The 23983-nt window shown below is 44.0% G+C and overlaps 1 protein-coding gene across 1 annotated transcript in view; it reads right to left on the bottom strand.

Moving 5' to 3' along the window:
- Window positions 1-97: 97 nt before the first annotated feature.
- Window positions 98-23983, bottom strand: part of MYO7B (myosin VIIB) — a 51385-nt gene continuing 27499 nt past the window's right edge. The window contains exons 26-49 of the mRNA XM_029963701.1: window positions 23780-23860; window positions 23119-23246; window positions 21581-21707; window positions 20083-20202; window positions 19072-19245; window positions 18436-18663; window positions 17822-17989; window positions 17121-17238; window positions 16900-17026; window positions 16001-16170; window positions 15136-15317; window positions 14224-14351; window positions 13540-13697; window positions 12914-13067; window positions 10874-11029; window positions 8072-8177; window positions 7830-7943; window positions 6858-6945; window positions 5675-5781; window positions 5074-5259; window positions 4094-4210; window positions 3340-3423; window positions 2500-2619; window positions 98-1742 (exon numbers count right to left, since the gene is read on the bottom strand). Of these exons, the coding sequence (XP_029819561.1) occupies window positions 1659-1742; window positions 2500-2619; window positions 3340-3423; window positions 4094-4210; window positions 5074-5259; window positions 5675-5781; window positions 6858-6945; window positions 7830-7943; window positions 8072-8177; window positions 10874-11029; window positions 12914-13067; window positions 13540-13697; window positions 14224-14351; window positions 15136-15317; window positions 16001-16170; window positions 16900-17026; window positions 17121-17238; window positions 17822-17989; window positions 18436-18663; window positions 19072-19245; window positions 20083-20202; window positions 21581-21707; window positions 23119-23246; window positions 23780-23860 (3225 nt within the window). The 3' untranslated portion in view covers window positions 98-1658. The remainder of the gene's footprint in view (window positions 1743-2499; window positions 2620-3339; window positions 3424-4093; window positions 4211-5073; window positions 5260-5674; window positions 5782-6857; window positions 6946-7829; window positions 7944-8071; window positions 8178-10873; window positions 11030-12913; window positions 13068-13539; window positions 13698-14223; window positions 14352-15135; window positions 15318-16000; window positions 16171-16899; window positions 17027-17120; window positions 17239-17821; window positions 17990-18435; window positions 18664-19071; window positions 19246-20082; window positions 20203-21580; window positions 21708-23118; window positions 23247-23779; window positions 23861-23983) is intronic.

A 23983-nucleotide genomic window follows, 5' to 3' on the forward strand; every position in this document is an offset into this window, starting at 1 on the left:
TGTAGTAGATATTTGCTAGATTTAAGTTACATGGATCTAGAGCAAATACTCAAGTTTCTTGTTAAGAAAAAGACATTGTGGTTGATTTTCTGCAATCTTTATTTAAAAACCAAGAACAGTACAGTTTGGCTGCAGAATTTCTTTCTGTACAGATGAATTATTGAACACTTCTCACTTATAGCCAGTTAGATCAAAACCACTCCAAGTAATGAATTTCCAGTGTTTCCATTGCCAGCAATGGACATTACAGCAGGAGTGTCTAATTGCTTGCAGAAGGATCACTATTCTGACAGGTGTGGCACTCGTTTAGATGCACAGAGTAGGGCTCTTCCCTGCCACCCATGAACAAAAATCCCATCAGTGCTTGAATTTCACACACACACATGTCTGAGGCAACAAGGGACCGACCCTTTGTGCATCCATTGGCAAAGCTGAGAGATCAGGCAGAGCTGCTTTTCCAGCACTGCCAGATTGTGTCTCAAGGAATTCGGTGTAAATGCTTTAAGACACATCCATGTTTCACTGTGAGCAAGGGAGAAGTACTTTTTCTCTGAGGGGGATCATCCAAGCTTACTCCCACCACAGTGCATATCTGCTTTAGACACTCAGCACACTCTGGTTGCTATGGGACCGAAGCTGTGTGTCTGCAAAGGTCTGAGAGATGAACATAAGAGCTGAATCAAATTTTACCACTCAAACTGTCTGCTAAACAGGAAACAGAATCAGGAGAAATTAAAGCTATTCTTGTCTCCTAAAGGAATGTCTGCATAACTTCAAGTTGAGAACATTTTTATAGAGTAGAAAAGTCTCTTTTCAACAGATGTTTGTTAGACTGAGTTCTTCAATTCTGATTTGCACTGAATAGTACATCTATAACTTGAAACAGGAGCAACTAAAAGTAATGGACCCAAAATCCAGACTCATTTAAAGTTTAAGCTTACTAGAAACCACATAGTAAAAGTGGTTGTTAGTTTCCAAGAGCATTATAAAAGGTAGAAGAAAGAAGACTATTTAATTTAACCAAGGCAGTGGTAAGTCAGGGGTAAGCCTGTTAATTTAGCAGCACTCAAGAAGTACAGTTACATTCTGTAACTGGCTGTCCTAGGCTACTGTAAGGTGCAACACATAACCTAGGGATCAAAGGATGAAAACCAGCATCTTACCTTTCAAAGTGTCCAGTTATCTACTACTGAAGGGGCATTGCTCCACTCTTAGAATTTCCAGTAGGAGAAAAAATAATTACTTTTGTTTCCAAAGAAGCATGGAGTTTATGCATTTGGTAAGAGCATATACAACAAGGGTCATTCTTTCCAAAAGGGAGACAACTGTTAATGTATGTCTTTCTTTGAATGGAGGAGATTCAGGCTATCATAAGAGGCCTTCATAAGGTTCCCCCACTCCCATATAACATTAAAATCCACCCAATCCAAAATCTGAATGGAATTCTCATACTACATCTAAGACAAGTGTTACAGATATTTGAAAGCACATGCTCACTTGAGCTTCTCTCATAGTAATATTTCAGCAACTCAGTTCTTCCAGTGTGTGACCAGGAGACTGATCACCAAGATTAATATTTTTTTAAATGGCATTTCTTATGAGAGATGAAATTACAGGTAGTTTGGCACAAACACAGGTCGTGGGTTCTGTCCCCACTCTCAGGCTGGGAGGTTCTTTTGCTTGTTTACAGCGTTCATGAGCAGGCGTACGTAGGATGTTAACAGGTCATCCATTTTGTAACCCTGTCAGGAAAGAAAAAAGTCTTAAATCTCTCTGAGAGCTCCAGAAGTAAAAATAACTAGATTTTCCTCCCTGGTTTATCTTCTTCTTAGGTTCTTCCCTGCATGAACATCTCTTTCAATAGCTGTCACTGTGTTAGTAATGCTTACCTATTTCTACTCTTCATTGATTTCCAAAACTTTACAGAGCATAGCTCTGCTGTCACCTGGGTATTCACTCTATAGCTTGACTTGTACTCTAAGATTCTTGTATTTAAGGATCCAGGCTTTTGTGTCAGAGAAGTTAGCCTACAAATGTTTTTGTTATCTTTACAAACCTACCATTAAATATTAACACAGTGATACTTCTTTGGGCCTGTGGACAGTCTGAAGCCAATTGTTAAAAAGTTGGTACCAATCATTGGAAAGTATAAAGTCTTACAAGGCTGGCTTTCCTGCATAGATGGAGGCAGACATGCAAGACAGAAAGCCTCTTACATAGTTTTTCAGTCTTGATGTCTCAGGTGGATAGAATTTTGATGTAGGGGAAGAACTTGGGAAATTACTATTTTCATTGTGTCCTGTGTCTTAAATCTTTGCATCAGATAGCATGATACAGCATGGAACCAGCTCTAAATGGCAATTTTATTGACACAGCAGCGAATGCTTTTTGTATCTGCAGTGGTATTTATCTGTTTTGGCTCCCTTGTTTTGTACCAATTCTGGATGTAAAGGAAAAATCAGGAGGTTGTTTTGTCTAAGTTGAGGAAAGTCTTCTTACCAGAGATGTCTCACATAAGAGCCGGTTTCCTCGTACCAGGTTCCCTATTGTCATGTGAAAGTATGTGCTGCCACTGCTCCAGTTGGAGATTTTATTGAATGGGTAGACTGTTAAAATATCCTGTAAGGGGAAACAAATTGAACTATAGAACATTTCTCAAATGAAAACAGGCTGTTACATGAGAAAACCGGTAGAGCCAGAGCATTCTTTTTCTTTCCCACTTCATTTATAAATGCAGTGGATCAAGGTAGTTCTTGCATCTAAATGAGTGTTATATTGTATTTTCACCAAGCAGGTGAATCTTAATCACACTAGTGAGACTTCCTTTCATTATATATTGATCTGTGCCTTAGCACACTGCCATTATATTTACTGTAATCTAAAACTCACTGCATAGTCGTTTCATTATTAAAAGGAAATAGTGATATTCCCTTTTCCTGGGAACTTGGTAAGACCAGAGTGTTGGGGTTAGGCAGCAGCTAAACACTGCCATTCAGCCTGAGCTTTTAGACACCTGGGCTTCCTGCAAAACACTTTTCTTGAAGCAGGTGCACTGCCCATCCATCTGACTGATCCTGCACATCCATCTTACCACCTTGCTCAGGTGCATCATGATTCCCATGTCTCTTTGCAGAGATGCTCTACACTGTTTCTTTGCCAGTGTAGAAACTGCAAAGAAGTAATTTGAGGCAGTGAAATTTTCTTCTGTTTTCACACAAAAAATGAATAGAGGGCCTCTATCCTCTCTTATCATTCCTGGACAAGGTCCTGTTGCTGTCCCTAAATTAGTGCAGTCAGTTAGATCCTTCCTTCCGTGGACTCATGAGAAGCAATTGTTACCTTTGTCTTCTGATGTATCAGTGAGACTCCTTGCTTGTTGATTGCAATCAGCACAATCTCTGGGAAATTTGGCTCCGAGGCTTGCTGTGAACAACACAGAAAGATAAGCAGAAAATGAAGAAATTATCTGTATGAGGTGCACGGTGACCTTTAACAGTGTCCAGTGCTGCTTGTTCTCTTTCCCAAAATGAACACTGAAACCTTTTGGCCCTATATTGATGACTTGAGCAACTGCTGCATGAAAGCAGAATCTGGTCCATTATTTACTACACTTATAACAGGCTTAACAGTTGCTTGCAAACCAGTTAAGGGAAGTTAAGAGCCCAGCAAGGAGAAATTAAAGGTAGCAAGTGGGAAATGATTCTTGGGAGGTATCCTCTCCAGAATGAGAGGATTAATACAGTTCTGTTCTAAGGGAAGAGTCCCCACAGAGACAAAATTTGGCAGCATTTTGTTGTGGAGAGTGATGACAGGACAATTAAGCCTCCATGTAACTAACCCCCTACTGCTAGTACACACCTGTAATATAGGTATTACAACTGGAACAACAGCATAGCCAGTAAACAGTAGACATAGTTCAGAGTGGATAAAGAACCCATCTCCCCACTTTGAAGGAACTGAGTTTTCCTCAATAGTTCACAGGAACTCAGCTTTCTAATGTATTTTCACTTATGCAGATATGGAATTATAGTAAGTCCGTATCCCCTAGTACTGATCTACTCCCAAATCCAGTCACACAGGCCTTCAAACCTACCTTCACCTCAAAAAAGGCTGATCCAAATGTTGGCCACCGGTGTATCATTTTCAAGAAGGCAATCTTGGCCTCATCCACAGTTTTCCCCTCATGTTTACCATATGCTGCAGTAATGCTCTGTTTAGGAAAAGCAGATACAAGGCCTGTTCAGCTGGGAGACAGGCAGATTTCCAGTGCCCAGCATTAGCACTAAAGACAGCACCAGATCATCACCAAGATCATGTTTTTTTTCCCACAGCAACAGAAGACTGTGAAGATGTAAGGATCCTGCCATGCCCTGAGGCAAGGGGAAGCCAGAATCCCCAGCTTTTCTTATTCATGTGTTGGGTGAAGGAAGCCCAGCAGCCCCAGGGAATGGACTTCAGGTCAGAGGGGCAATGTAGGATGAAACAAAAGAAAGGCAGTGTTCATCACCCACAGACATGTATCACATCTTCTGCTGAAACATGTAGGGTCATTTGAAATAGTGTCCTGGGTCTTCCTCAGAGGACTAAGTAAGAAGTACCTGCTGAAACTTCCTTGCCTTTTCATGGAGAAAAGAGCCTTTTGCTGTAAGTAGCATGCACATGGTGCAAGGAATTTTATTTGGTGCCAAACTATGAAATACTTTATTACACACCTTAATTTTCTGGTTTTGTCCAATATCCTCAAATTCCCAGTCCCATCACTGATTTCCCTGTCTCTAACTCTTATTCTGAGCACTGGAAGCAGCTTACTATCATCAAGAAACATGCACATCTCAAATCAAGTCATCCAGGCCTGCAGATATCTTTCAGAGCTTTGGTAGAGAGGATGCAAAATGAGGATTGTAAGAAGCAAATAGTCTCACTATCCTGCTGGCAAATCCAGCAGTATCCAATAGCATCCCTCCATAGTGCTTTCAAAGACTGTCAGCTCAAAAATGTAAAGTGGCTCGATGTCTATCTTCTCTCCTAAAGCTCTCTATAAACAGTATGACTAAGGAAAGCTGATGTTCTTACCTTCTTCCATTCATCTGGTGAGACTGCTCGGAGCAGGTTGTCTGGCACCAGCTCCTTCAGGATTTTGGGGATGGTTGCCAGCTGTGCGCGGTCATTATTGAAACGCACTTTATAAATCAGCCCTGCCAGCTGGACAGCTTCATCCTTGGAACACTTATGGTAACCTCTAAGGTACTTTGGCAGCTCCTGGAAGAGACCAGCTCTGAATTCAGGCACAATGGGCTGAAGCAAACACTGACTTAAACATTCTAAATCCGTAAGGTCAGGATGTGAGTCTTGCCAAACACAGTCCAAGGACATCCTGAGAAATTATGGGTTGATCTTTAAAGGTCCTTTACAACTCAGAACTTTCTGTCATTCTCTGTACAATTTATGGAGCAAGACAAGCATTTCCACAGAAAAATTTGGTAAGGGAGCTCTGCTCGTATCATAGTTAAGATGTGAACTCTGTGAGAAATAAATCTGCTTCTGAGGCTGAGCTGTGCCTTCTGGAGGCATTCCTGTGGAGGGTCTATAATGCAGGCCTTGGGGAGGGACAGTAGTACTTCCTCAGGAGTGTTTCTGGGATCACACTATATCTGTGCTTTAGGGAGCTGCTTACCTGGTGGTAATGGAAAATGGTATCAGCTTTCAGGTCCTTCCCAGGAGTGACATTCAGCCACAGCTTTCTCATGAAGTACACCTCATATGCCACAGACATAGCAGTCCCTAAGGAAACCAGATCTTATTAGTGTTCTCTGCATCACTGGCAGTTCTGCAGTTTTTAAATGGCTTGTGAGTTTCTGCAGAAAAGTAATTCTGGTTTTAATAGTAACAAATAAAATTGCTACCCAAAAAATACAAAAAGCCATTTTAGATGACCAAGAAAGTGATTAGTTGTCAGTTCCTGGACACTGCTCACATATGGGCTCTCCAGAAATGAAGGAGAAGGTGAGGGTGCCAGCCATAGAGTGTTTGTTATTTCTTGGTGCTCATGACAGCTGCCTGCTGGTGTGCAGCACACCTGAACTCTGGTACACTGATGCCAGTACATTCCCTGAGGGCTGTGCTTACACAAGTGGACCCACATCTTTATGCTGTGGTTTTTGGAGCTCCTAGCAGCTGCATCAGCTGTGGGGAGAGAAGTTAGAAAGTCTTAGATACATCGACAGAGCTTCAGGAAGTTGAACCTCAGCTGTCCTGAAATGAGCAAAGATCAGGATAAATTGATAAGAAATTTGAGTGGAGTTTGATGTAGATTTCAAAATGTTTGTTATACATGGGGGGGGGCTAAGTGCAAGGAATTGCTGTTATTAGTATTACATTGCTTTATTCTAATGGCTGTTTCCCTGACAAAGTAACTTGTGCTTGGGTATCACCAGGTAATAATCTGGTTAAAAATTTTCTGACAACCCAAGGAATGTAAGTGACACCATGAAGAACCTATTTACATTTGTTGGCTGATGCTTAATACTTGAGGATCAACCTGTATAACTTGTGTGTATCCAGCAGTGTGTTTTGGATACACCAAAAGATTTTTGGTCAAAAAATCTTTGTTACCAATTTAAAGTTTCTGGAGAGATCCCCACACAGAGATGCTCTGGTGTTTCTGATAGCCTGTGCTTGGCTGCATTGGGTCACTTGCTGCTGGTGCAGGCAGTAACCATGTGTACAAACAAAAATGGTATAAAAAGACTCTGCTAAACACTTCCCAAGATGGAGTGAATCCTACTGGATAAATCTGCTCTTTCCCAGTACAACACAGCATGTCAGGCAGCTTCTTGTCATGCTGGCATTCTCCTTACCATCTTTCCCTGGTTTGTTCCTCCTGTTCCAGTCTGTCACCTGCCTTAGTGAGTCAAAGAAGTAGTCTGCTTCGTTCTGACTGATCACCTGCAGGGGCCAAGCAATGAAGGAGAGAAAGGAGGGATTAGCACATCATATAAAATACTGCCAGTGCCAACATACCCAAATATCAGGCTGAATTTTCTTTCCCTGTCTACAGTAAGAGGGCAGAATTACAGCAGGAAAGACAGAGGCAAGGGGAAAGAAATAGAGAAATAGGAGAAGGAAGGTTCAATTTATTTACCTTTTGTATGGGGACTTTTATTGCATCCTGTTTTTCTTTTTGCTTTCAAAGCTGCTTATTGAAGTCAAGCTGAAGATGCCTACATTATTCTCAGCTTATTCTCCTCTTTGTAAAATATTGTCATGTACTGGGTTCCTCTTTTCAGGAAGGCAGCACATCAGAAACTCCCTGTGCTTGGGCTCACTGCTACTTTTGCCTTGATCACAGTTCCAGAGAGAAGGGACCTCTCAGCAAGGCAGCCAGACCAAGCTTCAGTTCAAGCAAGGCAAGCTCCTGACAAACTAGAGAGCAGTCAACTGGTGCTGATTGCCCTTGCTCTTCTTAATCTCAGTGGGCACTGTATATGTGCAGCACAACTCCTGGGAAAAGCCTGAGTGGAAAAGGGCTGAATCCAGCACTAGGCAACATCCAACTTGCAACAATCCCAGCAGCTGCTAGAAAGCCCATGTCTTCTCTGCTTTTAGTACCACCTAAGTATTGGCAGGCTGATAGAAACTTGCATCTCCATCCAGCCCCTTCAAGAGATTTAAAATAATTGTCTGGTGCTAAAAGTTTGAGTCTAGGTAAGACTCAGTAAGACAGAAGCAGTAATGACCTGCTCTGGTCTTTAGCTTCATGTGGTTGTTTAGGTAGTCTGGTAAATAAATAAGAGAGGAGGGAGAGTCTGGCCACAGTTGAGAAGAGTTACCTTGTCTGCAATCTTCACAAAGAGGCTGAAACCTTCCCAGGAGCTCAGCTGCAATTTAGAAGCGATGTTCTGACACAGAGTCCGGATCTTGGTGTTTGTTCCCACATCAAATGTCTATGAGATAACAAGACTCTTGTTAGAGAGGAAGAAGTAAGAGCACTGAATGTCCTCAGACATGCTCCTGGGTGAACACACCATGGCTGGAAAAATGGTCAAGGCTGGGAAAACAAGTAAGTGCTCACCTGTTGTGTTTCATTGGGGAAGCAGATCTTGTGTGAGATCTTAGTGTTGTTCTGTAAGATGGCCTCAACCTCCACAGGATGAGGTGCCCACTTCCTGCAGCCACTCCTGGAAAATACCACCACCATCATAAGAGAGATCAGTGCTGGATGTTTAATCATTGAGGAGCTGAACAACAGTATTCCAGCTGAACAACAGACTCCACTCAAAATGCTGGTGCTGTGTGGTGGGGTGGGCTCCAATGGACCTTCACCCAGTGAAATTCAGTATATTAATAGCAAGAAACTGAGAGTCTCATTAGAAAATAGATTAAAAGCATATTCTACTCTTCAACAAGATTGCATGAACAAGGCACCTTCCTAGCCAGTACCATTGCCCCTTCTATAGACTCAGCAGCATTTTTCCTTACTGAGGTGTGAAGATAATGGCTACAAGGAGAAATACATTTTATTTAATTCTTGCATCAGGAAAAGATGTATTCAGATTCAAAATTACTTAAAGCACAGAAAGCAAGTACCAAAAAGGTTTGGAGGGCTCCTGAAAGTGTTTTATATAAGAGCTGGAGTGCAATCATTGACTCAGGAGCTGTTAAGCTGTACAAACCCAGTTCTTTGAAATTATACCTCAGAGCAGAGCTGCTTTTTAAAGCAAAGGAACTGAAGTCTGAGTCATGCCAAAACCTTGACACAGTTAAAGTGAGGAAAAATCTAGCACGTTACCTCCTGGGGCTGGTATATTCCTACCCTCAGTGGCACAGAGCAGGCTGTTCAGAGATTTTGTACACCGTAACTTATGGGCCAAACTCCTCTCACACTGGGTCAGTCTCTCAGGAAGAGGTTAGTCTGGATCCAGCTTTGGTTGTGTAGAGTTGAAAACTAATATTTTTTTTCCATTCAGTAAAGTAGCAGTTTCATTTGGAGAAGGAAAACCTGACTGTTCAGCCAAGCTGAACAGCATGTGCAGGTATTGTACGGAGTGTGGACCTTCCCTACTCAGTTGTTGTTCCTGAACTGGCATCCAAGGAGCTCAAGGAAGTGCAGCAGCTTGGCTGGAGAGGCTCAGGGCCACCTCTCTTTGCAGCCCGAGCTAGGAATTCATTGCCAAGGTGAGATCAGTGGCCAGGATTCTGGGGATGAAGCTGTAAAGCTGTTTATGGAGGAAAAAGTAGGTACCCAAGGGCTCAGTTGGCCTCCCCTGAATGTATCATAGGTCAGTCCTTTGAGCTGACTGCCCTCCCCTTTCCAAAGAGAGCAGGTTACTTATAGGGAGAAGTTTGACTAGATGATTGTTGAAGGTTCCTTCCAACTGAAATAGTCTTTTCTATTCTATTCTATGCTATGCTGTTCTAAACAGGTGCAGGTTTAATCTTATGAAAAGAACTGCACTTAGAAGACAAGATTTGTCTTCGTTCCTCTTCCCATCCCCCAAGCTCCAGATCTGGGGAAGTTTAGCAAATAGAATTCTGCTCCCAAACAGCCCATTCTGCTTTCCCCTCCCTATTTGCCCTCTCAAAAGCAGCTCTGTAAAGCTCAACAGGGCTTAGAGCATGAATAGCACATGATATAGGGAGGCAGGAATTTTCAAGTCTTCTCCATAGAAATAAACAATGAATAGCATTCCTTGCCATGCATTTTTCAGGGACTTCAAAGGCGAGTTCAATGTGTGGTGTCATTTCCTCAGCAGTGCCAAAATCCATGCACTGCAAGGGGGTTATCCACTGTGTTAGCATTCCCTTAGAGCCTGACCCACAGGGCTCACAGACCAAACATGGGGCTCAGCCTGAGAGAGGGGAGGATGGAGGAGCTGCAAGGAGAAATCGTTGAGCAGCTTCTTTACTGACGAGGTCTGTGGCAAGCAGGTGGTAAATCACAGCATCATCAAAAGGGAGGAGGCTGGAGTCAACCTTGATGCCAAACTCTGTTCTCAGAGTGGTAAGCTGGGTAATTCCAGTGCCTGGAGCAATCTAGGGAAACCTTCCCCCTACAGTTCAGTTGATCCTTCCTGAAATCCGGGTAGCTGTTCTATTCTCTCTGGTTGTGTCATGTCCATTAGAACAACAAGTTATTCAGAAGTTCAGGAAGCACTGTGGTTTGGGGGCCACGTTGCTTCAACCCTCACCAGGCTCAGGTAATGCCAAGTGGATGGAAAAGTGCCTTGCTCTGAGCCAGGTAAGTGTCCAGGCTTTGCTCATTTGGATTTCTTCAAAGAGAAGAATTGATTGTATTGATCTTCTCCTCCCAGCATGGATCTGCTTTACTTCACCATCAGAAAACCAACAGAGCCATAGTAGCACTCTGCAGATAGCAATGACTTTAGTGGTGCCCCTCCACTATGAGTAAAACATACTACTGTTGTATTTTTAGCTGCACGTGTGCAGCTCTTTGCTACTGAGAGCCAACAAACTCCAGACTAATCCTCAGGCACATGCAAGAGAAACAAGGACGTGCTGCCTCACCAAAGAAAAGTAAGGTCAGGACATCATCAATGATGTCATTTCAAGCTGCATGCTGTGTTTGAAACACTCAGGTTTGAAATACCCAGCTCTGGGAGTCAAGTGATTATGTGTGATGATGAACCTTTTAAAAATGCTGCTAACTCTGTGAAAGAAAAAAGTGAAACTGTGACACAGATCACTTTTAGTGGTTCAAAGCCCATAAAGAGTTAAAAATAATTATCACTTGTAAAAAAGAGGCTGTAAAGAGGGAAAGAAAAGTAAGAGTCACATTATTTTAGCCCTTGTGGTTTTTGGAGCCTGACCGTTGATTTTTGAACACTTTGAGCTGGTTATCTGCCAGATCATTTACCTCATTACTGTCTGAATCCTCCGACGGCACGCTGGGGCCAGTGTTTCTTTCTGACGTGTCTCTATGAACTTCTGGGCATGTTTGAGCAGTGACTTGCTGGGTGGGAAGAGGCCAGTGCAGAGCCAGAGGAGCTGCCAGCCCCTGGTCACACTGTACCTGTGAACACAAAGCAAACAGTTCTGCTACAGCCACACGTAATTCTCTGTCTGACCACACACCAGCCACAGGGAAGAGAAACACACTCCCATCATGGTGCCATTCAACAAAGAGATGCAAATCAACAGAGCCTTCACACAGGCTCTGGCAGTCATTTGCTGTGCAACAACCACAGCCTGCATGTGAAAACAGTGCATGAGGAATACTTGTGACAGTTGCAAGTCTCATGAATAAATATGAGCTTCAGGTTAACAGACATCTGGGCAGCAGTGACCCTGGTGCCATCCTCTTGGAAAGCCATTTGCTGCTCAAGCTCACATGTATTCGGATTGTGGTTTCTCAGTGGTTTGTAGTCACCTGCCCTCTGCACTGGTGAGTTTTGCTCAGGGCACAAGCACTTCACATGCACTGGCTTCCCCTCACATGTGCTCCTGTTCTGAAAAATGAACATGTAGATGGCACTGTGTAATGTGGTAGTTAGAGTTCTTAAACACCCCACATCAAGTTGGTACCATTTTCAGGCAGAAACCCAGTTCTTCCAGCCTCTGCACCTGTGGAATCTGCCAGTTGAAGTTCTTCTGGCACCTTGCCCTCACCAGTAAAGGCTCTGCAGCCTGGAGGTGGTCAGTCGTTCTGCCTTCAAAGCGAGGAGCAGAACACACTTCAGTTGTGTGTGTCCCAGGATTGCTCTGAAATACTCAGTGGTGTGAAGTGGTTTTGTTTGGGAAAGTCAGCATGTCTGGCTCTGAAAGGCCACCAGACTTTGCTGAATAAAGAGATCCTTGCTTGTCTATTCCCATTTACTATTCTCATTTTGCAGATGAAGACACGCTATTTTAATCTCTTTTATACTATATAGATGAGTGGTGTTTGTGTCTGTGCGAGAACGGGACATGGTCCACAGCACAGCAGCCTGGGAAGGATGAAAGATTTGTTGCTCTGGCTGTTCTAATGAAAGTATATGGAAATAGCCACCTTTCAAGCATTGTTTTTTCCACATCAGTGATCCCGCTCTAAACAGCGACTAAATTGGTGGAGCACATCAGGCATGGCTCTGGCACCATGGTTACAGGCTATGCATTAAATAGCCTGTAAGATTTACTGCCTGCAAGGAAATGTAACAGTCAGTGATTACAAACATGGTGAAGGTTCCACTAGGAGTAATACTCGTGGAACAGTAAGAAAGAAAATAAATAAATGGAAGCTCCTTCTAGAACTTTTGCAGTGACAAAATGCAGCCAGAAACAGACAAACTATTTTGTTAATAATTAGTATGATTTTAAGCTTCTTTTGGCAATTGATTTCCCCTGGAAGTAGGTCAAATTCTCATTTTGTGAGTGGGGAAGAAAACACCAGCCTGTTTCAGAGACTTTATGTGGGCAGAGGCCTGTGAAACCAATCTGTTCTGCAAGGCAGTTGTGTAACCTAATTAATATAACCAAAGTATTTATTCACTGGTGGTAAAAATCTAGTGTGAACTATGTGCATATGAAGGGAAATGCTGCCATTGGGAAACTTAAATGGAGGGTTAGCAGGGCAGTCACTGATGGGATGCAAGGACTATGCAGTGTCATATTTTCTGCACAGATTGCCTTGGGAGCAAGAGAGCCTCAGAAACACCTTGCCTGCCTCACACTGTGCTGCACAGACAGGAGTGTGGAATGCTGATGGGAGCAAAGCAGCAGCTCAGGGGAGATGAATGGTGTTCTGTGGCCTCTCACTGCCAGGCAGGGGTCCCGAGTGCTCCACAAAGGTGAGTCCCACAGCACTGCCTGGCAAAAGGGAAAGTGTGACTCCAGCCATCCTTCCCCTCTGTTCCTGATCCCCACCTGCACTTGAGGCCTGGCTCTGTGAGGAGCAGGGTGTTTGCACCCAGGGGAATACCTGTTTCTGTTCTCAGTCAGTTGCTTCATAATCTGACAGTAAATCTCATCCCGCAGGACCTCCTCCTGGATAGCTGCCACAAATATCTGGTCAGTGACTTCCACGGAGGAGTGTGCCTGTTTGGAGGGATAGTCTCCCATGAACTTCATGATGGGTGAATGTGCTGTTAAGGAGAAAAGCAGGCCAAGTTTGGAAGGCAAATGGTAAGTTTTATCTGGATCCTAACACGTTGGGGATCTTTTGATGTCTAAGTGGCAAATTCTGGGAGGAAGGTCTGGAGCATGCTCCCTGCCTGTCCCCTGCCCCCTTTCCCTGTGCAGCAGTCACTGCTTGGCTGTGATTTGTACTGTGTTAGCTGCTTGCTCTGGGCATATGCAGTAAGTCTCACTCTCTCCTAAAGCCACATTCCCAGTTAAGTGAGCCATCAGGAGCTGTGGAGCACTGGGAGGGAATAGGAACCTTTCCTCTGTAGACAAGGGACACAGATCCGATACATCCCACCTTTATGAGAATGTATGCCCTGTAGTGCAGTTAAGGTATGACAACAGAGGCAAGTTTAGTGGAGGCAGCTAGCCTTTCCTTCCCCTGAGTGTTCTGAGGTCCCAAAGAGAGGGGAGAAAGGATATCAATGAAGGCCTGACAGGCCAAATCCCGAAGATCAGGGTCTGTGCATGCTCTCTTCAGCAATGGCTGTTTCAGGGGCTCCTTAGAGTGTGCCCACAGTTGACTGCGCCCACGGGATTTCTGGAGAACAGCTTTGCTGATGGATTCCTTCTCAGGAGTCCTGAATGAAGACAAGTGCAGGCAATACAACATTACTGGATCAGTATTGCTGGGAACATAGCAGGTCATTATCACAAAGTCATATCTCTAGACATGTTCTTTCCCAAGACATTGATCTCATATCTCCTTTGAGTCTGTAGGTGAGCGAGAGCGGGAAAATGTAGTTTCCTGTATATCCAGAAGGGAGAAGGTTTGCAAAAAGAAGAGAAGTTTTAGAAAACTAATTTTCCCCTTCTCTCTGAGGCCTGAAATGTTGTGTACCCTTGTTGAAGAAGGGGTGAGAACTAAGAATAGGGCCTGCTGGGAAGAAGTGACTCCACCTGGGGTTCTACTCTCCCCTTTGCATTTCTGCAGACTTAAGATATAATAGACCATGTGCCAGAATCTCTGCACATCCAAAGTCACAATTACAGGGAACAAAGAGAAGAAACCCAATCAGAAATGGGAGGTGCCATTTCGTCCTAGGCTTTAAGGATCACTGATCAATGAGAACTTTCCTAGGGCGTACACTACACAGAGAGCTTCACCTGAAGTGTTCATAGGAGAACTCCTCCAGGGTGTAAGGCTTCACTTTGACATCCTCTTCATCAGGTTCCTCCATGAAGGAGTTCTGTGAAGCTGTCCTCCTCTGGTCTGGAGACATCATCAGCAAACTCTGTAATGACACAGCCACATAGAGGTGTCACATGGGAACGGGTCTCTGCACAGGTTGTCGGGTGTTACTTAGCATATGTGCACAGGTAGTGCTCTGTGCTGCCCAAGACCTTCTGTCCCCAAAGCAGCATCTCCAGAGACTCAAGAAAGACCTAGGAACAATTGACTTAAGAGCAATTTCCACAGACTCAACAGCAGTACACATAAAAATGTGACTTTCCAAAGCACGACACATTTTTCAATGCACCTGTTTATCACCAGTGTATTTTGTCTCCAGTTTTTCTGCTTTTTTCCTGTTAGCAGAGTATCCAACATACTGAATTGCCAAAACTGAAGACAAAATTGTTAGCAGAGGGATCAATGGCAAACCTTGACTCCCTCAAAGATCATATTCTTTCAAAGTAGCTTGCTGCACTCAGAGCTTCCCCTGAGGCATAATGTGATCACCACTCAACTCAGTGTGAATGCAGGGAAATTCAGCTGCACACCCATATCCACTAATTGCTACCAGTTCCAGGCACTGAAATCTCCCATGGTGAACAAACTGGGTGTTTTTTAAAAAGTTGTTGCTTTTGTGCAATTGCAGCCTTGTCCTTAGAGTCTGGGCTAGGTTTAGGTTTGTTTTCAGACAGGACAGAATGAAGTGCTTTGTTTCAATGGGAGGTATAGAACTTGTCTGACTTTGGAGGAACAATTATCTTCCAGCTATAAATTTAATCATATTTAACATTGTTATTATCATTTATCTTCCAGTCTCTTCACAGAGAATGCTTAGCTTTTCTTACCAGCACTTGACTAGAGGGTTTTGTGAGAGAAGGAATGATGTAGATGTCTTCCAAAAATACATTCCCTGTTTTGCCTGTCCTTTCATTCTGGGCATGGATCCAGCCAGAATCTTCATCCAGCCTTTTGTCTTCGGTGAAGATTAGCAAGTCTCCCTTCTTGAAGGACAGGATGCCAGGGTCTTCTGGAAGACAGAATAAGGGAGTACTGTTCTGGCTTGACAGTCCAAGAAAATGCAAAGGGATTGCAACAGGAAAGACAAGGGAACTGTATTTTTTGAAGGCCTAAATTCAGTTAGCAACAGAAAGTGATTTCTATAAATAGGGCTAATTATACAGTAAAACTTCAGAGATATCACTTTAGTTTCTTTTGATGGCCTGATTTTGATCCACTCAGGGCAGTGGTAAAACTCCATTTGATTCACTTGGATGCTGACTTTGTGTCTAGACTGGCAGCAGAGCATGAAGAGAAACTCAGTACTTTAAGTAGCTGAAGTTAATGTTTACATCTTAAACCTCCCATGTCTGTTTGAGCCAACTGTATTCCACAGAAAATTCCAGTTTACTGCCTCTGTGAAATTCTTCTGTAAAATATTTCCAGGAAGCCCAGACCCAACTTCCTACTATAACCAAGCTGAGTTTTCGGACAGTGTACTCTCTAAATAAAATATGCAAAGAGGTAGAAGGAGGAAGAAAAGGTGATTTGTATGCAAAGGTACTGAATCCCATTTCCTTGTGCTCTGCATTGCTGTGCTGAGGCATCCCTCCTGGAGCAAAGGGACTCTTGCTGAAGTTCTTCCTGTCCTCTGTGAGCACCTTCAACAATTCAGATTTCTTCCCCACCCTGTAGAAAAGTTGTAAGACTTACCCTGGGATTTTTTCTCTTGCATTGCCACAGCAAATGGTGATCTTTTCTTCAGTCCTTCCAGGAATGTCACCACCAGTTCAGCAATGGCGACGCTGTTTACAGATGTCAGGACAAACTCCTCAGCACGAAGTGTGATGAGTGTGCAACTCTGTCCAAATGACTTCACTGCCCTATGTATTAAGGAACAATTGGTTACCAGAGCATCTGAAAAGCTTAGAGACCCATCTGCAAACACAGCCAAGGCACCTCTACACCTTGCAGATAACTCCCTTACAGCCAGTATCGGGAGCTCTTAATTTGCCCTCCCATGAACTGGTAGGTGTGAAGGTCAGAAGTGGTTCAGCTTTACTCTGGACTCCATCATGTTTTGTACAAAAGTGCTTCATTATAGACAAACGAACATCCTTCTTTTGGAGTAACCAGGCAGCTAAGTGAATCTCTGACGGTCCTCACAGGGTTTTTTTTTTTCATGTATGTAAGACCCTTTTCTCTGAGTGACACAAGGATGTGTGCCCTGAGCTAGCCAGTGGTTATCCTCTTTCCCTCGTTATCCTGTTCAGGTCCATGACACCTGAGAAGTAAATGAACTCCCAGCATGCACGGCAGACAGTGGCTTAACGATGTCAGTTATTTGGGCTGTTCTTGTCTTTATGCTTATCTGTGCTTCCTTACACCTTTTTGACTGAGGAGGATCACGTTCCATCAGCTGGAAGGATCTAACCATTTCAGTATTTCCTTTATAGGCTTCTCAGAAGCTTTCCCTTTCTGCTTCCCAGACCTAGGCTAAGCCACCTTTCCAGGTGCAGATCAAATCACCTAAGGAGATGGCAGAGAAAGTGCATGCTTTCTGAGTATGGAAAAGATGCCTTCTGCAGATATTGTCTTTCAGGGGCCTTCACCTGTTGGTGTGGATGCCAGTTATCTCTGGGAAGGTCAGCTCAAGGAGCCGCTTTTCTGACTCATCCAAGAAGCAGATACCTTTCCAATTTATAGCAACAGTGAAGTGGTTCTTAGGCAAGCTGGGCCCTGAAAATACAGAAAAAGATCCTTAGCAATGCTATGCAAGTCTTCTTCTATTGATCTTATAGCTGTCCTCTACTTCCCAGGCTCCAGGTATTACCTGAAAACTTAGTGACTTCAAAGAATCGGGAAAAAAGCAAAGGCCAGTGAAAGCGAGCAAAATCTACAAGTTGCTCCTTCACAGTCTGAGAGGAGAGACGGTCCTGTGTGTATGGGGCCTGCAGGATAAAAACACACCCGAGGTTTTCTCAGTAAAATGTGGTTTGCATGATCTGCAGACAATAAAGAGCAAGCCTGATCCCAGAGATTCCCAACAACCCTCTGCTGTCACAGGTGCCAAGGCTACCTGGCGTAAGTAAATCAGGAACAGTCTCCAGAGGCCCAAGCCACATGCAGCTAAGATTGCCCACTGGCATGCGGATTCCAAATTTCCCCCCAGTCCACACTGACTTATCTGTTTAGAGTCTAACACACTTTGGGTGCCATGGAAATAATTCAGGTAATCCATTTCTAGATCAAAACCAATATTCCACCCCACATTCATCCTGACTTGGTTGCCTTAAAAGCTAATCTATTCAGAGATTTAAATGTACTTTTTCATTCTGCCCCCTGCTGAGTCTTAAATGGAAGAGTGAGTGGAAAGGTTCTCTGCTGCCCCAGCCCTGACAAGCTATTTGGGATATATGAACTGAGCTGGGTTTTATTCTTCCCCCTACAGACTATTCGTAAATGGAAATGGTAAAAGAAGCAGAAGCTGGTGCTCAAGAGTGGTTACCCAGCACTGCCAGACAAACCTCTTACCTTAGCATGTGCATAGGTTATAAGGCTCACCCACTTTTCCAGGGGCTTGGACTTCAGCTGTTTCACTGGGATACAGTCATGGAGCACCTTCTGCACAAGTTCATTGTGGATGGAATCTCCAAATTGGATATAACAATATTTTGCACCTATTTCCACCAAATCCTCCTCCTGAAACAATTAATCCATTAAAAGAGGCCTAGAAAGATGTCAAAAAGGCCAGATAGCCTCATTCAACCTTGAAGCCAGTTTAGGAATGGGGTTTTCTTCATTTTTGTCTAGAAAACTCTTAAGAGTCATCCAGTATAAGGAGGGATGAACTTCACACAATCATAGCATCAGAGAAATTATTAGCAAAGATATTTTAAAATAAGACCCAGTTTGCCCCTTTGGACATGCCTTCTGCTGCCACATAAACTGAAAGTTGCAGGGAAGGAAAAAATACTAATTAGAGCTGCCAGTGTGACATCTGGCCCAATCACCTGGACAGGAATTGTTCACTAAGAAGGGAAGGACTGTCCACATCCACTGCAAACTTAGTTCATCTTCATGCTTTTTTTAAGGTGGGAAGTGTTAATACAGTTCTGGCTCTTTCGGAGATGAACTGGGAGACCCACCTTCTCACAGCGGTACTCGCCAAACCGGACGCCGCGAATGACTTGGTGGTAAATGAGATCCGTGCTGACAGGATCCTCCTGGGAGCTGTGCCAGGGGGTGAAGATTTCCTTGCGGAAGTAGAGGCGCCAGGGCGCGTGGCGCTCGTGGGTGCCCCGCTCCCTCACCAGCTGCTCACACTGGGAGATGGCATCCAGGACGTGATCCCGGCCCCCGCCCAGCGACCACACCTGCCACAGAGGGACACTGTGTTACTGGCATGCCTGCCCTGGGGCTGAGGGAAGGGCCACAGGCACGAAGCTCCTGGTCTCCCGACAGCAGGAAAACCTCTGAAAAGATAAGCAGGTGGGTGTGCAAGTTGTATGGGGTAAGTGGATGTATTTTTATTAGTTATGTGACCTGGCAAAGGAAACCCTACAGTGCTGCAGCAGGAATTGCTAAGTGGTGAGCCAGCAGAAAGGCAGAATAGGATTCTCAGGTCCTGAGATCCAGCTGGGATTCAGAACTGATTTGGTCTGAGTTCAGGACTGGGTTGAGGGTGCTCCAGAAGTCAGAGGGAGTCCTCAGTGAGGCTGGGTGGGCAGCAGCAACTCCACAGAAAGAGAAGGGAGCTTTCATTCTATTTTTCTGCACTTTACCTTATCAAACACAGCGATGTAGAGTGAAAAACCAAAGGCATCCTTCAATTTGGTTTTGTCTGCTATGAACTGACAGATCTCTTTGGCAATGGAAGCAGAGTCTGCAGGGACAGTGATGCTTTGGCCGTTCATGAGGGTGACGTTAAACATAATGGGTTTCTTCTGCTTTGTTGCCTGTAAGTCAGAATGAAATGAGAGAAAAAAATTATGGGCAAACCTCACTTTTCTCTGAAGAATGAAGAAGGCATTTAGATTTGAGCTCCACACACTGTACTACACACTCAACAATCTAAAAGTGAATCTCCAAAACCCACACAGTTTCTTCAATGCACAGTGAGTCTGAAATATAAATTACATCCCTGGAGCAGCACTGACTCAAGTTCTCTCCTCAGGAGAGGTCATTATCACACAACAATGTGGACTGATAGACTTTTCATGAGCCATTGTTGTCCTGGTGACTTTTGGGAACAGCCTTGCATACATCAGTGGAGAGATGGCCTGAATCAAGTAGTTTGCCCAGGAAGATGTGTGTTAGGCAATAGGGTCACTGAGATTTAGGAAGGAATTGAACTGAGGCTTTTCCTTGAAGAGGGAGTGTGTAACTTACAATTACTAGGATAACATTTAAAGGAAGAGGAGGACAATATAGCCCCATTAAACTCCTCTCCATTTTAAAAGCATAAGCCCTGCTCCGTTTTTTCCAAAAGTGATGGTAAGAGCTTCCCTCAGGAGGTCGTTTCTGGCCTGTGGCTCCTGAGTGGATGGAGGTATCTCCTTTCAAATCATGTGTTGCAGCTTTTAACTTACATCCTCTGCCGAATTTAGGCTAACTGAACAGCCAGAAGAGGTGTGCCCAAGAAACTGCCCAGGCCAAGGCAGCTGGTTTGCAATCCCCTTGCGCGATTGATTTCCGTGACCGGATTTAGGAAGATCTGTTAGTACAGGTAAGTAAATGCAGAGCAGTATAAAATGTCACAGATGGATATAAGGAGGCAAAGAGGGAGCTGGTACCTGCAGCTCCAGCCAGCTGGGTGGCTCAGTCCGAGCCCCGTTGATGTAGGTGCGTCTGAGGCGCTCGGCGCAATAAGGAGCGTAGCCCGCGGGCCCGTGGTGGATGAAATTCAGCAGGTACTGTGTGCACAGAGCACGAGAGGCAGTTAGGAAACACTGATCCTCTTAAAATGTCACAAGCCTTTTGTAGCTGACACACTAGATCAGAGCGATCCGTTAGCTTTCAGTTCATCAGACAGCATTAAAGGTTAGAGTTGGAATTAGGGTTTTCAAAAAGGAGGTTTGAGACACTTGGTTTTCACTCATTCTTCAGAGCTTTCAGTCCCGAGGGGAAGACTTGTGTCAGTCTATTCACTTGTTTAACTATGTGAAAAATATTACACTTTATTCTATGATTAGCTTAGAGCAACTAACTCTTCAACTGAAGAGCCTGAAGTCTGTATGAACAGTGCTGGGAAGAGAGTTAATTGCAGGTTAGAACTGGCAATGACTGATACTTTCAGTTTTATCAAGTTCTCTGGCAATATCAGTAGCTGAAGTCCATGATTAAGATTGGACTTTGGAAGAGAAGAATTGGATAAACTGAGCTTTTGGAGACTGTGTGGCTCTTGGGTGACACAGACTGGTATTTGCATATCTGTATTTAGTGCAAGCATGGGCATTCACCTGGCTGTTTTAATGATTCAGGATTCCTAGAGGTCATGTCTTTTATGAATTCTGCACAGTTCAGAGTCCTTGGATGAAGCCTGGTATCAAAATATGATGTGTTTGGTTTGTTACAAGTAGTGTCCATTTAGCAGCATTTATGATTATATTAATCATTTGAACTAGGGTGTCAGTAAAGCAAGGCTGAATTTTCAGGCACATCCATAGATCCTGTTTGCCTTTGAAATCTAGGAGGAAGGCTGATATCAAGTTGGAGCCACAGGTTGGGTTTTTATCCTGTGGTGAAGTGGATTTATCATCCATTTAAAGTTGGAAATCCCAAATCTTCGTTCGCGAAGCCCAGCCATGATGATGATGATGAAACGTGGAAATGCATGATTTAAGAAAAGGTCAAATCTCTACTGGATTTTTTAGGGCTTGGAAATGTAGGGTAAGAATTGGTAAAATATGAGGGGTGATTTTATACTGGCCTCCTGAGTATATTTAATCACTAAACTGGAGACACCTTTTAAATGTTGGAAAGGTAGAATTGGAGAGGTTAAAATTTGCCAGATTCTTTGCAGATTAGAGATCTAAAATGAGAGCTGTGATGAAAAACAGAATCCAACCTGTATGACATGGAGTGAAAAAAAATTAAACATGAATGCAGCAATAATTTATTTAAATTCTCAGATAAGGATATGAGATGAGAGAGTATCTGCTGAAACCACAGCACCAGCTGCTGTGGCAGCCAAACATTTTTGTGTGGTTGTCAGCATCAAAACATCAAAATACACAAGACCCCAGCTGAGCCCAGGCACGTGAGGTGCTGTTGGAAAGGTTAGCAGTGTACCTTCACAAAGGTGTCTGAGGGAGGGAAGCAGCCAAGGCAAAGGGACAGAAGGATCCAGCCTCGAGCGTAGCTGCTCCTGTTGCTGTTTTCAGTGAGTTGTTTGCAAATCTGGCAATAAATCTCATCTCTGTAATGAAATATGTGAGAGCAACAGATAATGATTCACTGTCTTTCAGCTGTCTTTGGCTATGTTTCCACTGCAAGCCTGGTGCAGTTGCAGCATGATGAAGTCATGCTAGATTTAACTGAGCTAGATTTAACTGCATTAGCTGGGATACCACCCGTGATGCACCACAGGAAATAACTTGGTCATGGAAAAGGCTCAAGGTATGCTCAGGGCCCTTTGCCACCCCTTCTTCCTCAAGCAGTTTAAGTGCAATAATTCCCATGCTGGGGTACCTCCTGTGACAAGCAGGGGTACTGTGCAGGGATAACAACTGCTAGGTCATCCAGCTGGGAAATGGCATTGCTGTCCCACCATGCTCCAAGCTCTCTAGAGCATGTGGCTTGTACCTTGGCTTTTGTCTGTCTGCTCCTAGGTGGTTCTGGGGATAAGGATGGTGGGACACCCTCCTTAATTTTATATATTTTTTTTTTGTATATATATTTATATACAAACTTGGAGTGAATCCTTGGACAGGCACTTCAGAGTGAGCTTCTGAAAATGCAAATTGCCTGCAGCAAGGAAGTATGGGAAACAGATTCAAAAATCTGTATACAGACAAAACTTCTTTTAAAAAATCATCTTAATTTTTCTTGACTCTTGCAACACACATCTGGCAAATCTGATGTGGGAGGACATAAGTCAGATAAGGTTTTGGTTCCCTGATAGAACATATGATGAAACACAGGCCAAGGGGATAGGTGCTTAGCCTGTGGCTGTTATGATACATGGACTGAAGGCAATTTTTCCAGCTGGGAATCTGCTTCAGGGAGTGTCTTGACTGAAACAAAGCCACGGTGTAGAGAGGAAAGCAGCCCATGACTGAGGTCAAGGCAGGGCCTGTGCCTGTGGGCTTTGTTACAGAAAAATGTTACGTAAGCTAAAACAGAGGAGAAGATTCATGGGGTCAGGCCAGGACCAACCAGCTTGTGTCTTATCCTCACACCAAGCTTGGCCTAAGGTCCAGCCTCACACTGCTTGTGGACAGGATTTCTTCTTAGTGGCTGATACACTCAGCAATCCAGACCTTCAGCTGCCTCTGATTTGGGGACATTGCTTGAGGACTCAGCAATAGGCTATTGGGAAACCTCTCATCCATTAACTCCATATTTCGTACTCTTCTGAGTGACTCTTCTCCCTCATCCTAGGGCTATGTTCCACCAGATGTTATTGGGTTACAGCCCTGAGCTCTGCCCCATTCCATACCCGTGGGATATTCAGAAAGCCATACATGAAGGCAGCTGGCCTAAACTGCAACATGAAAATACTGGGAAAAACAATAAAGGAGTCATTCTCCAGGACTGTGGAAAGGGAATGCTGGATTTCCTTCATGTAATGGGCATCTAGTCCTAGGAAGGAGGTACAAACTTCCTACCTGATGGCAGGACGCAGAATTGCATTGCCAATAATGAAGTGCACTTTTTCTAGGTTGGACATCGGTCTCTCAGAGATCGAGGTGTCCTCTTGGAAAGCCTCTTCTCCACTTCGCAGCTGGTCTGTCACCTGAAGGAAAGCAAGTAGAACCCCAGAGTGTTCTAGAAACCCCCCCTCTTAGCAGGCAACTCTCTCAGAAATGAGAGACACTCCTTTTCTATCTTTCTGGATAAACCGCTGTCTGCTCAGTGCAGGAGCAGTTAGAGCCAGGCCACATTCCCCCCTTCTGTCTCCAGGTAACTCCTTAAATGCACTGTTACAGCACTATCACTGGCTTGGAGAACTTTCTTGTACTGTCCTGTACAGCCCTAAGCACATGGTAGTTCTCAGTCTGTTCAGGGCTTTGGGCAAACTGTTGTGTAATGCCAAGAGTTCTCAATAATAAATTGTTCCCTGTGCTCTCTGCCAGAGTATGGATGACAGCATTGCCCATGGGGATCATTTCCAAAGAATACTGCACCAAGTATCCCACACAGGGCTGCACTGGCTTCTCAGGGGAACAAGTTCCCAGCTGGGAGGTTGCTGTCACATAACATCTGTCAGAAGGTGAAGATAGGGTTCCAGGCAAGAAGAAAAGGAAGCAATTTATTTCCACCTCTTACCTTCCCTGTCAGCTTGGATGACCGTTTCAGCTTCAGGGATGAGATCCCCTTCAAAATTTTGTTATCCCTTCTGCCTTCTCTCTGCAACAGACATTACCACTATAGGAAATTAGTTCAATGCACAGCAAGAATGATTCATTAAGGACAGAAAGATGCTCAAGTGAAGATGTTTTTGTTTTGTCCTCTCTTGCCAGAAGGAGCTGC

This window comes from Manacus vitellinus, unplaced genomic scaffold, assembly GCF_001715985.3.
Source record: "Manacus vitellinus isolate BGI_N305 unplaced genomic scaffold, ASM171598v3 scaffold_60_pilon, whole genome shotgun sequence".
Lineage (NCBI taxonomy): Eukaryota > Metazoa > Chordata > Aves > Passeriformes > Pipridae > Manacus > Manacus vitellinus.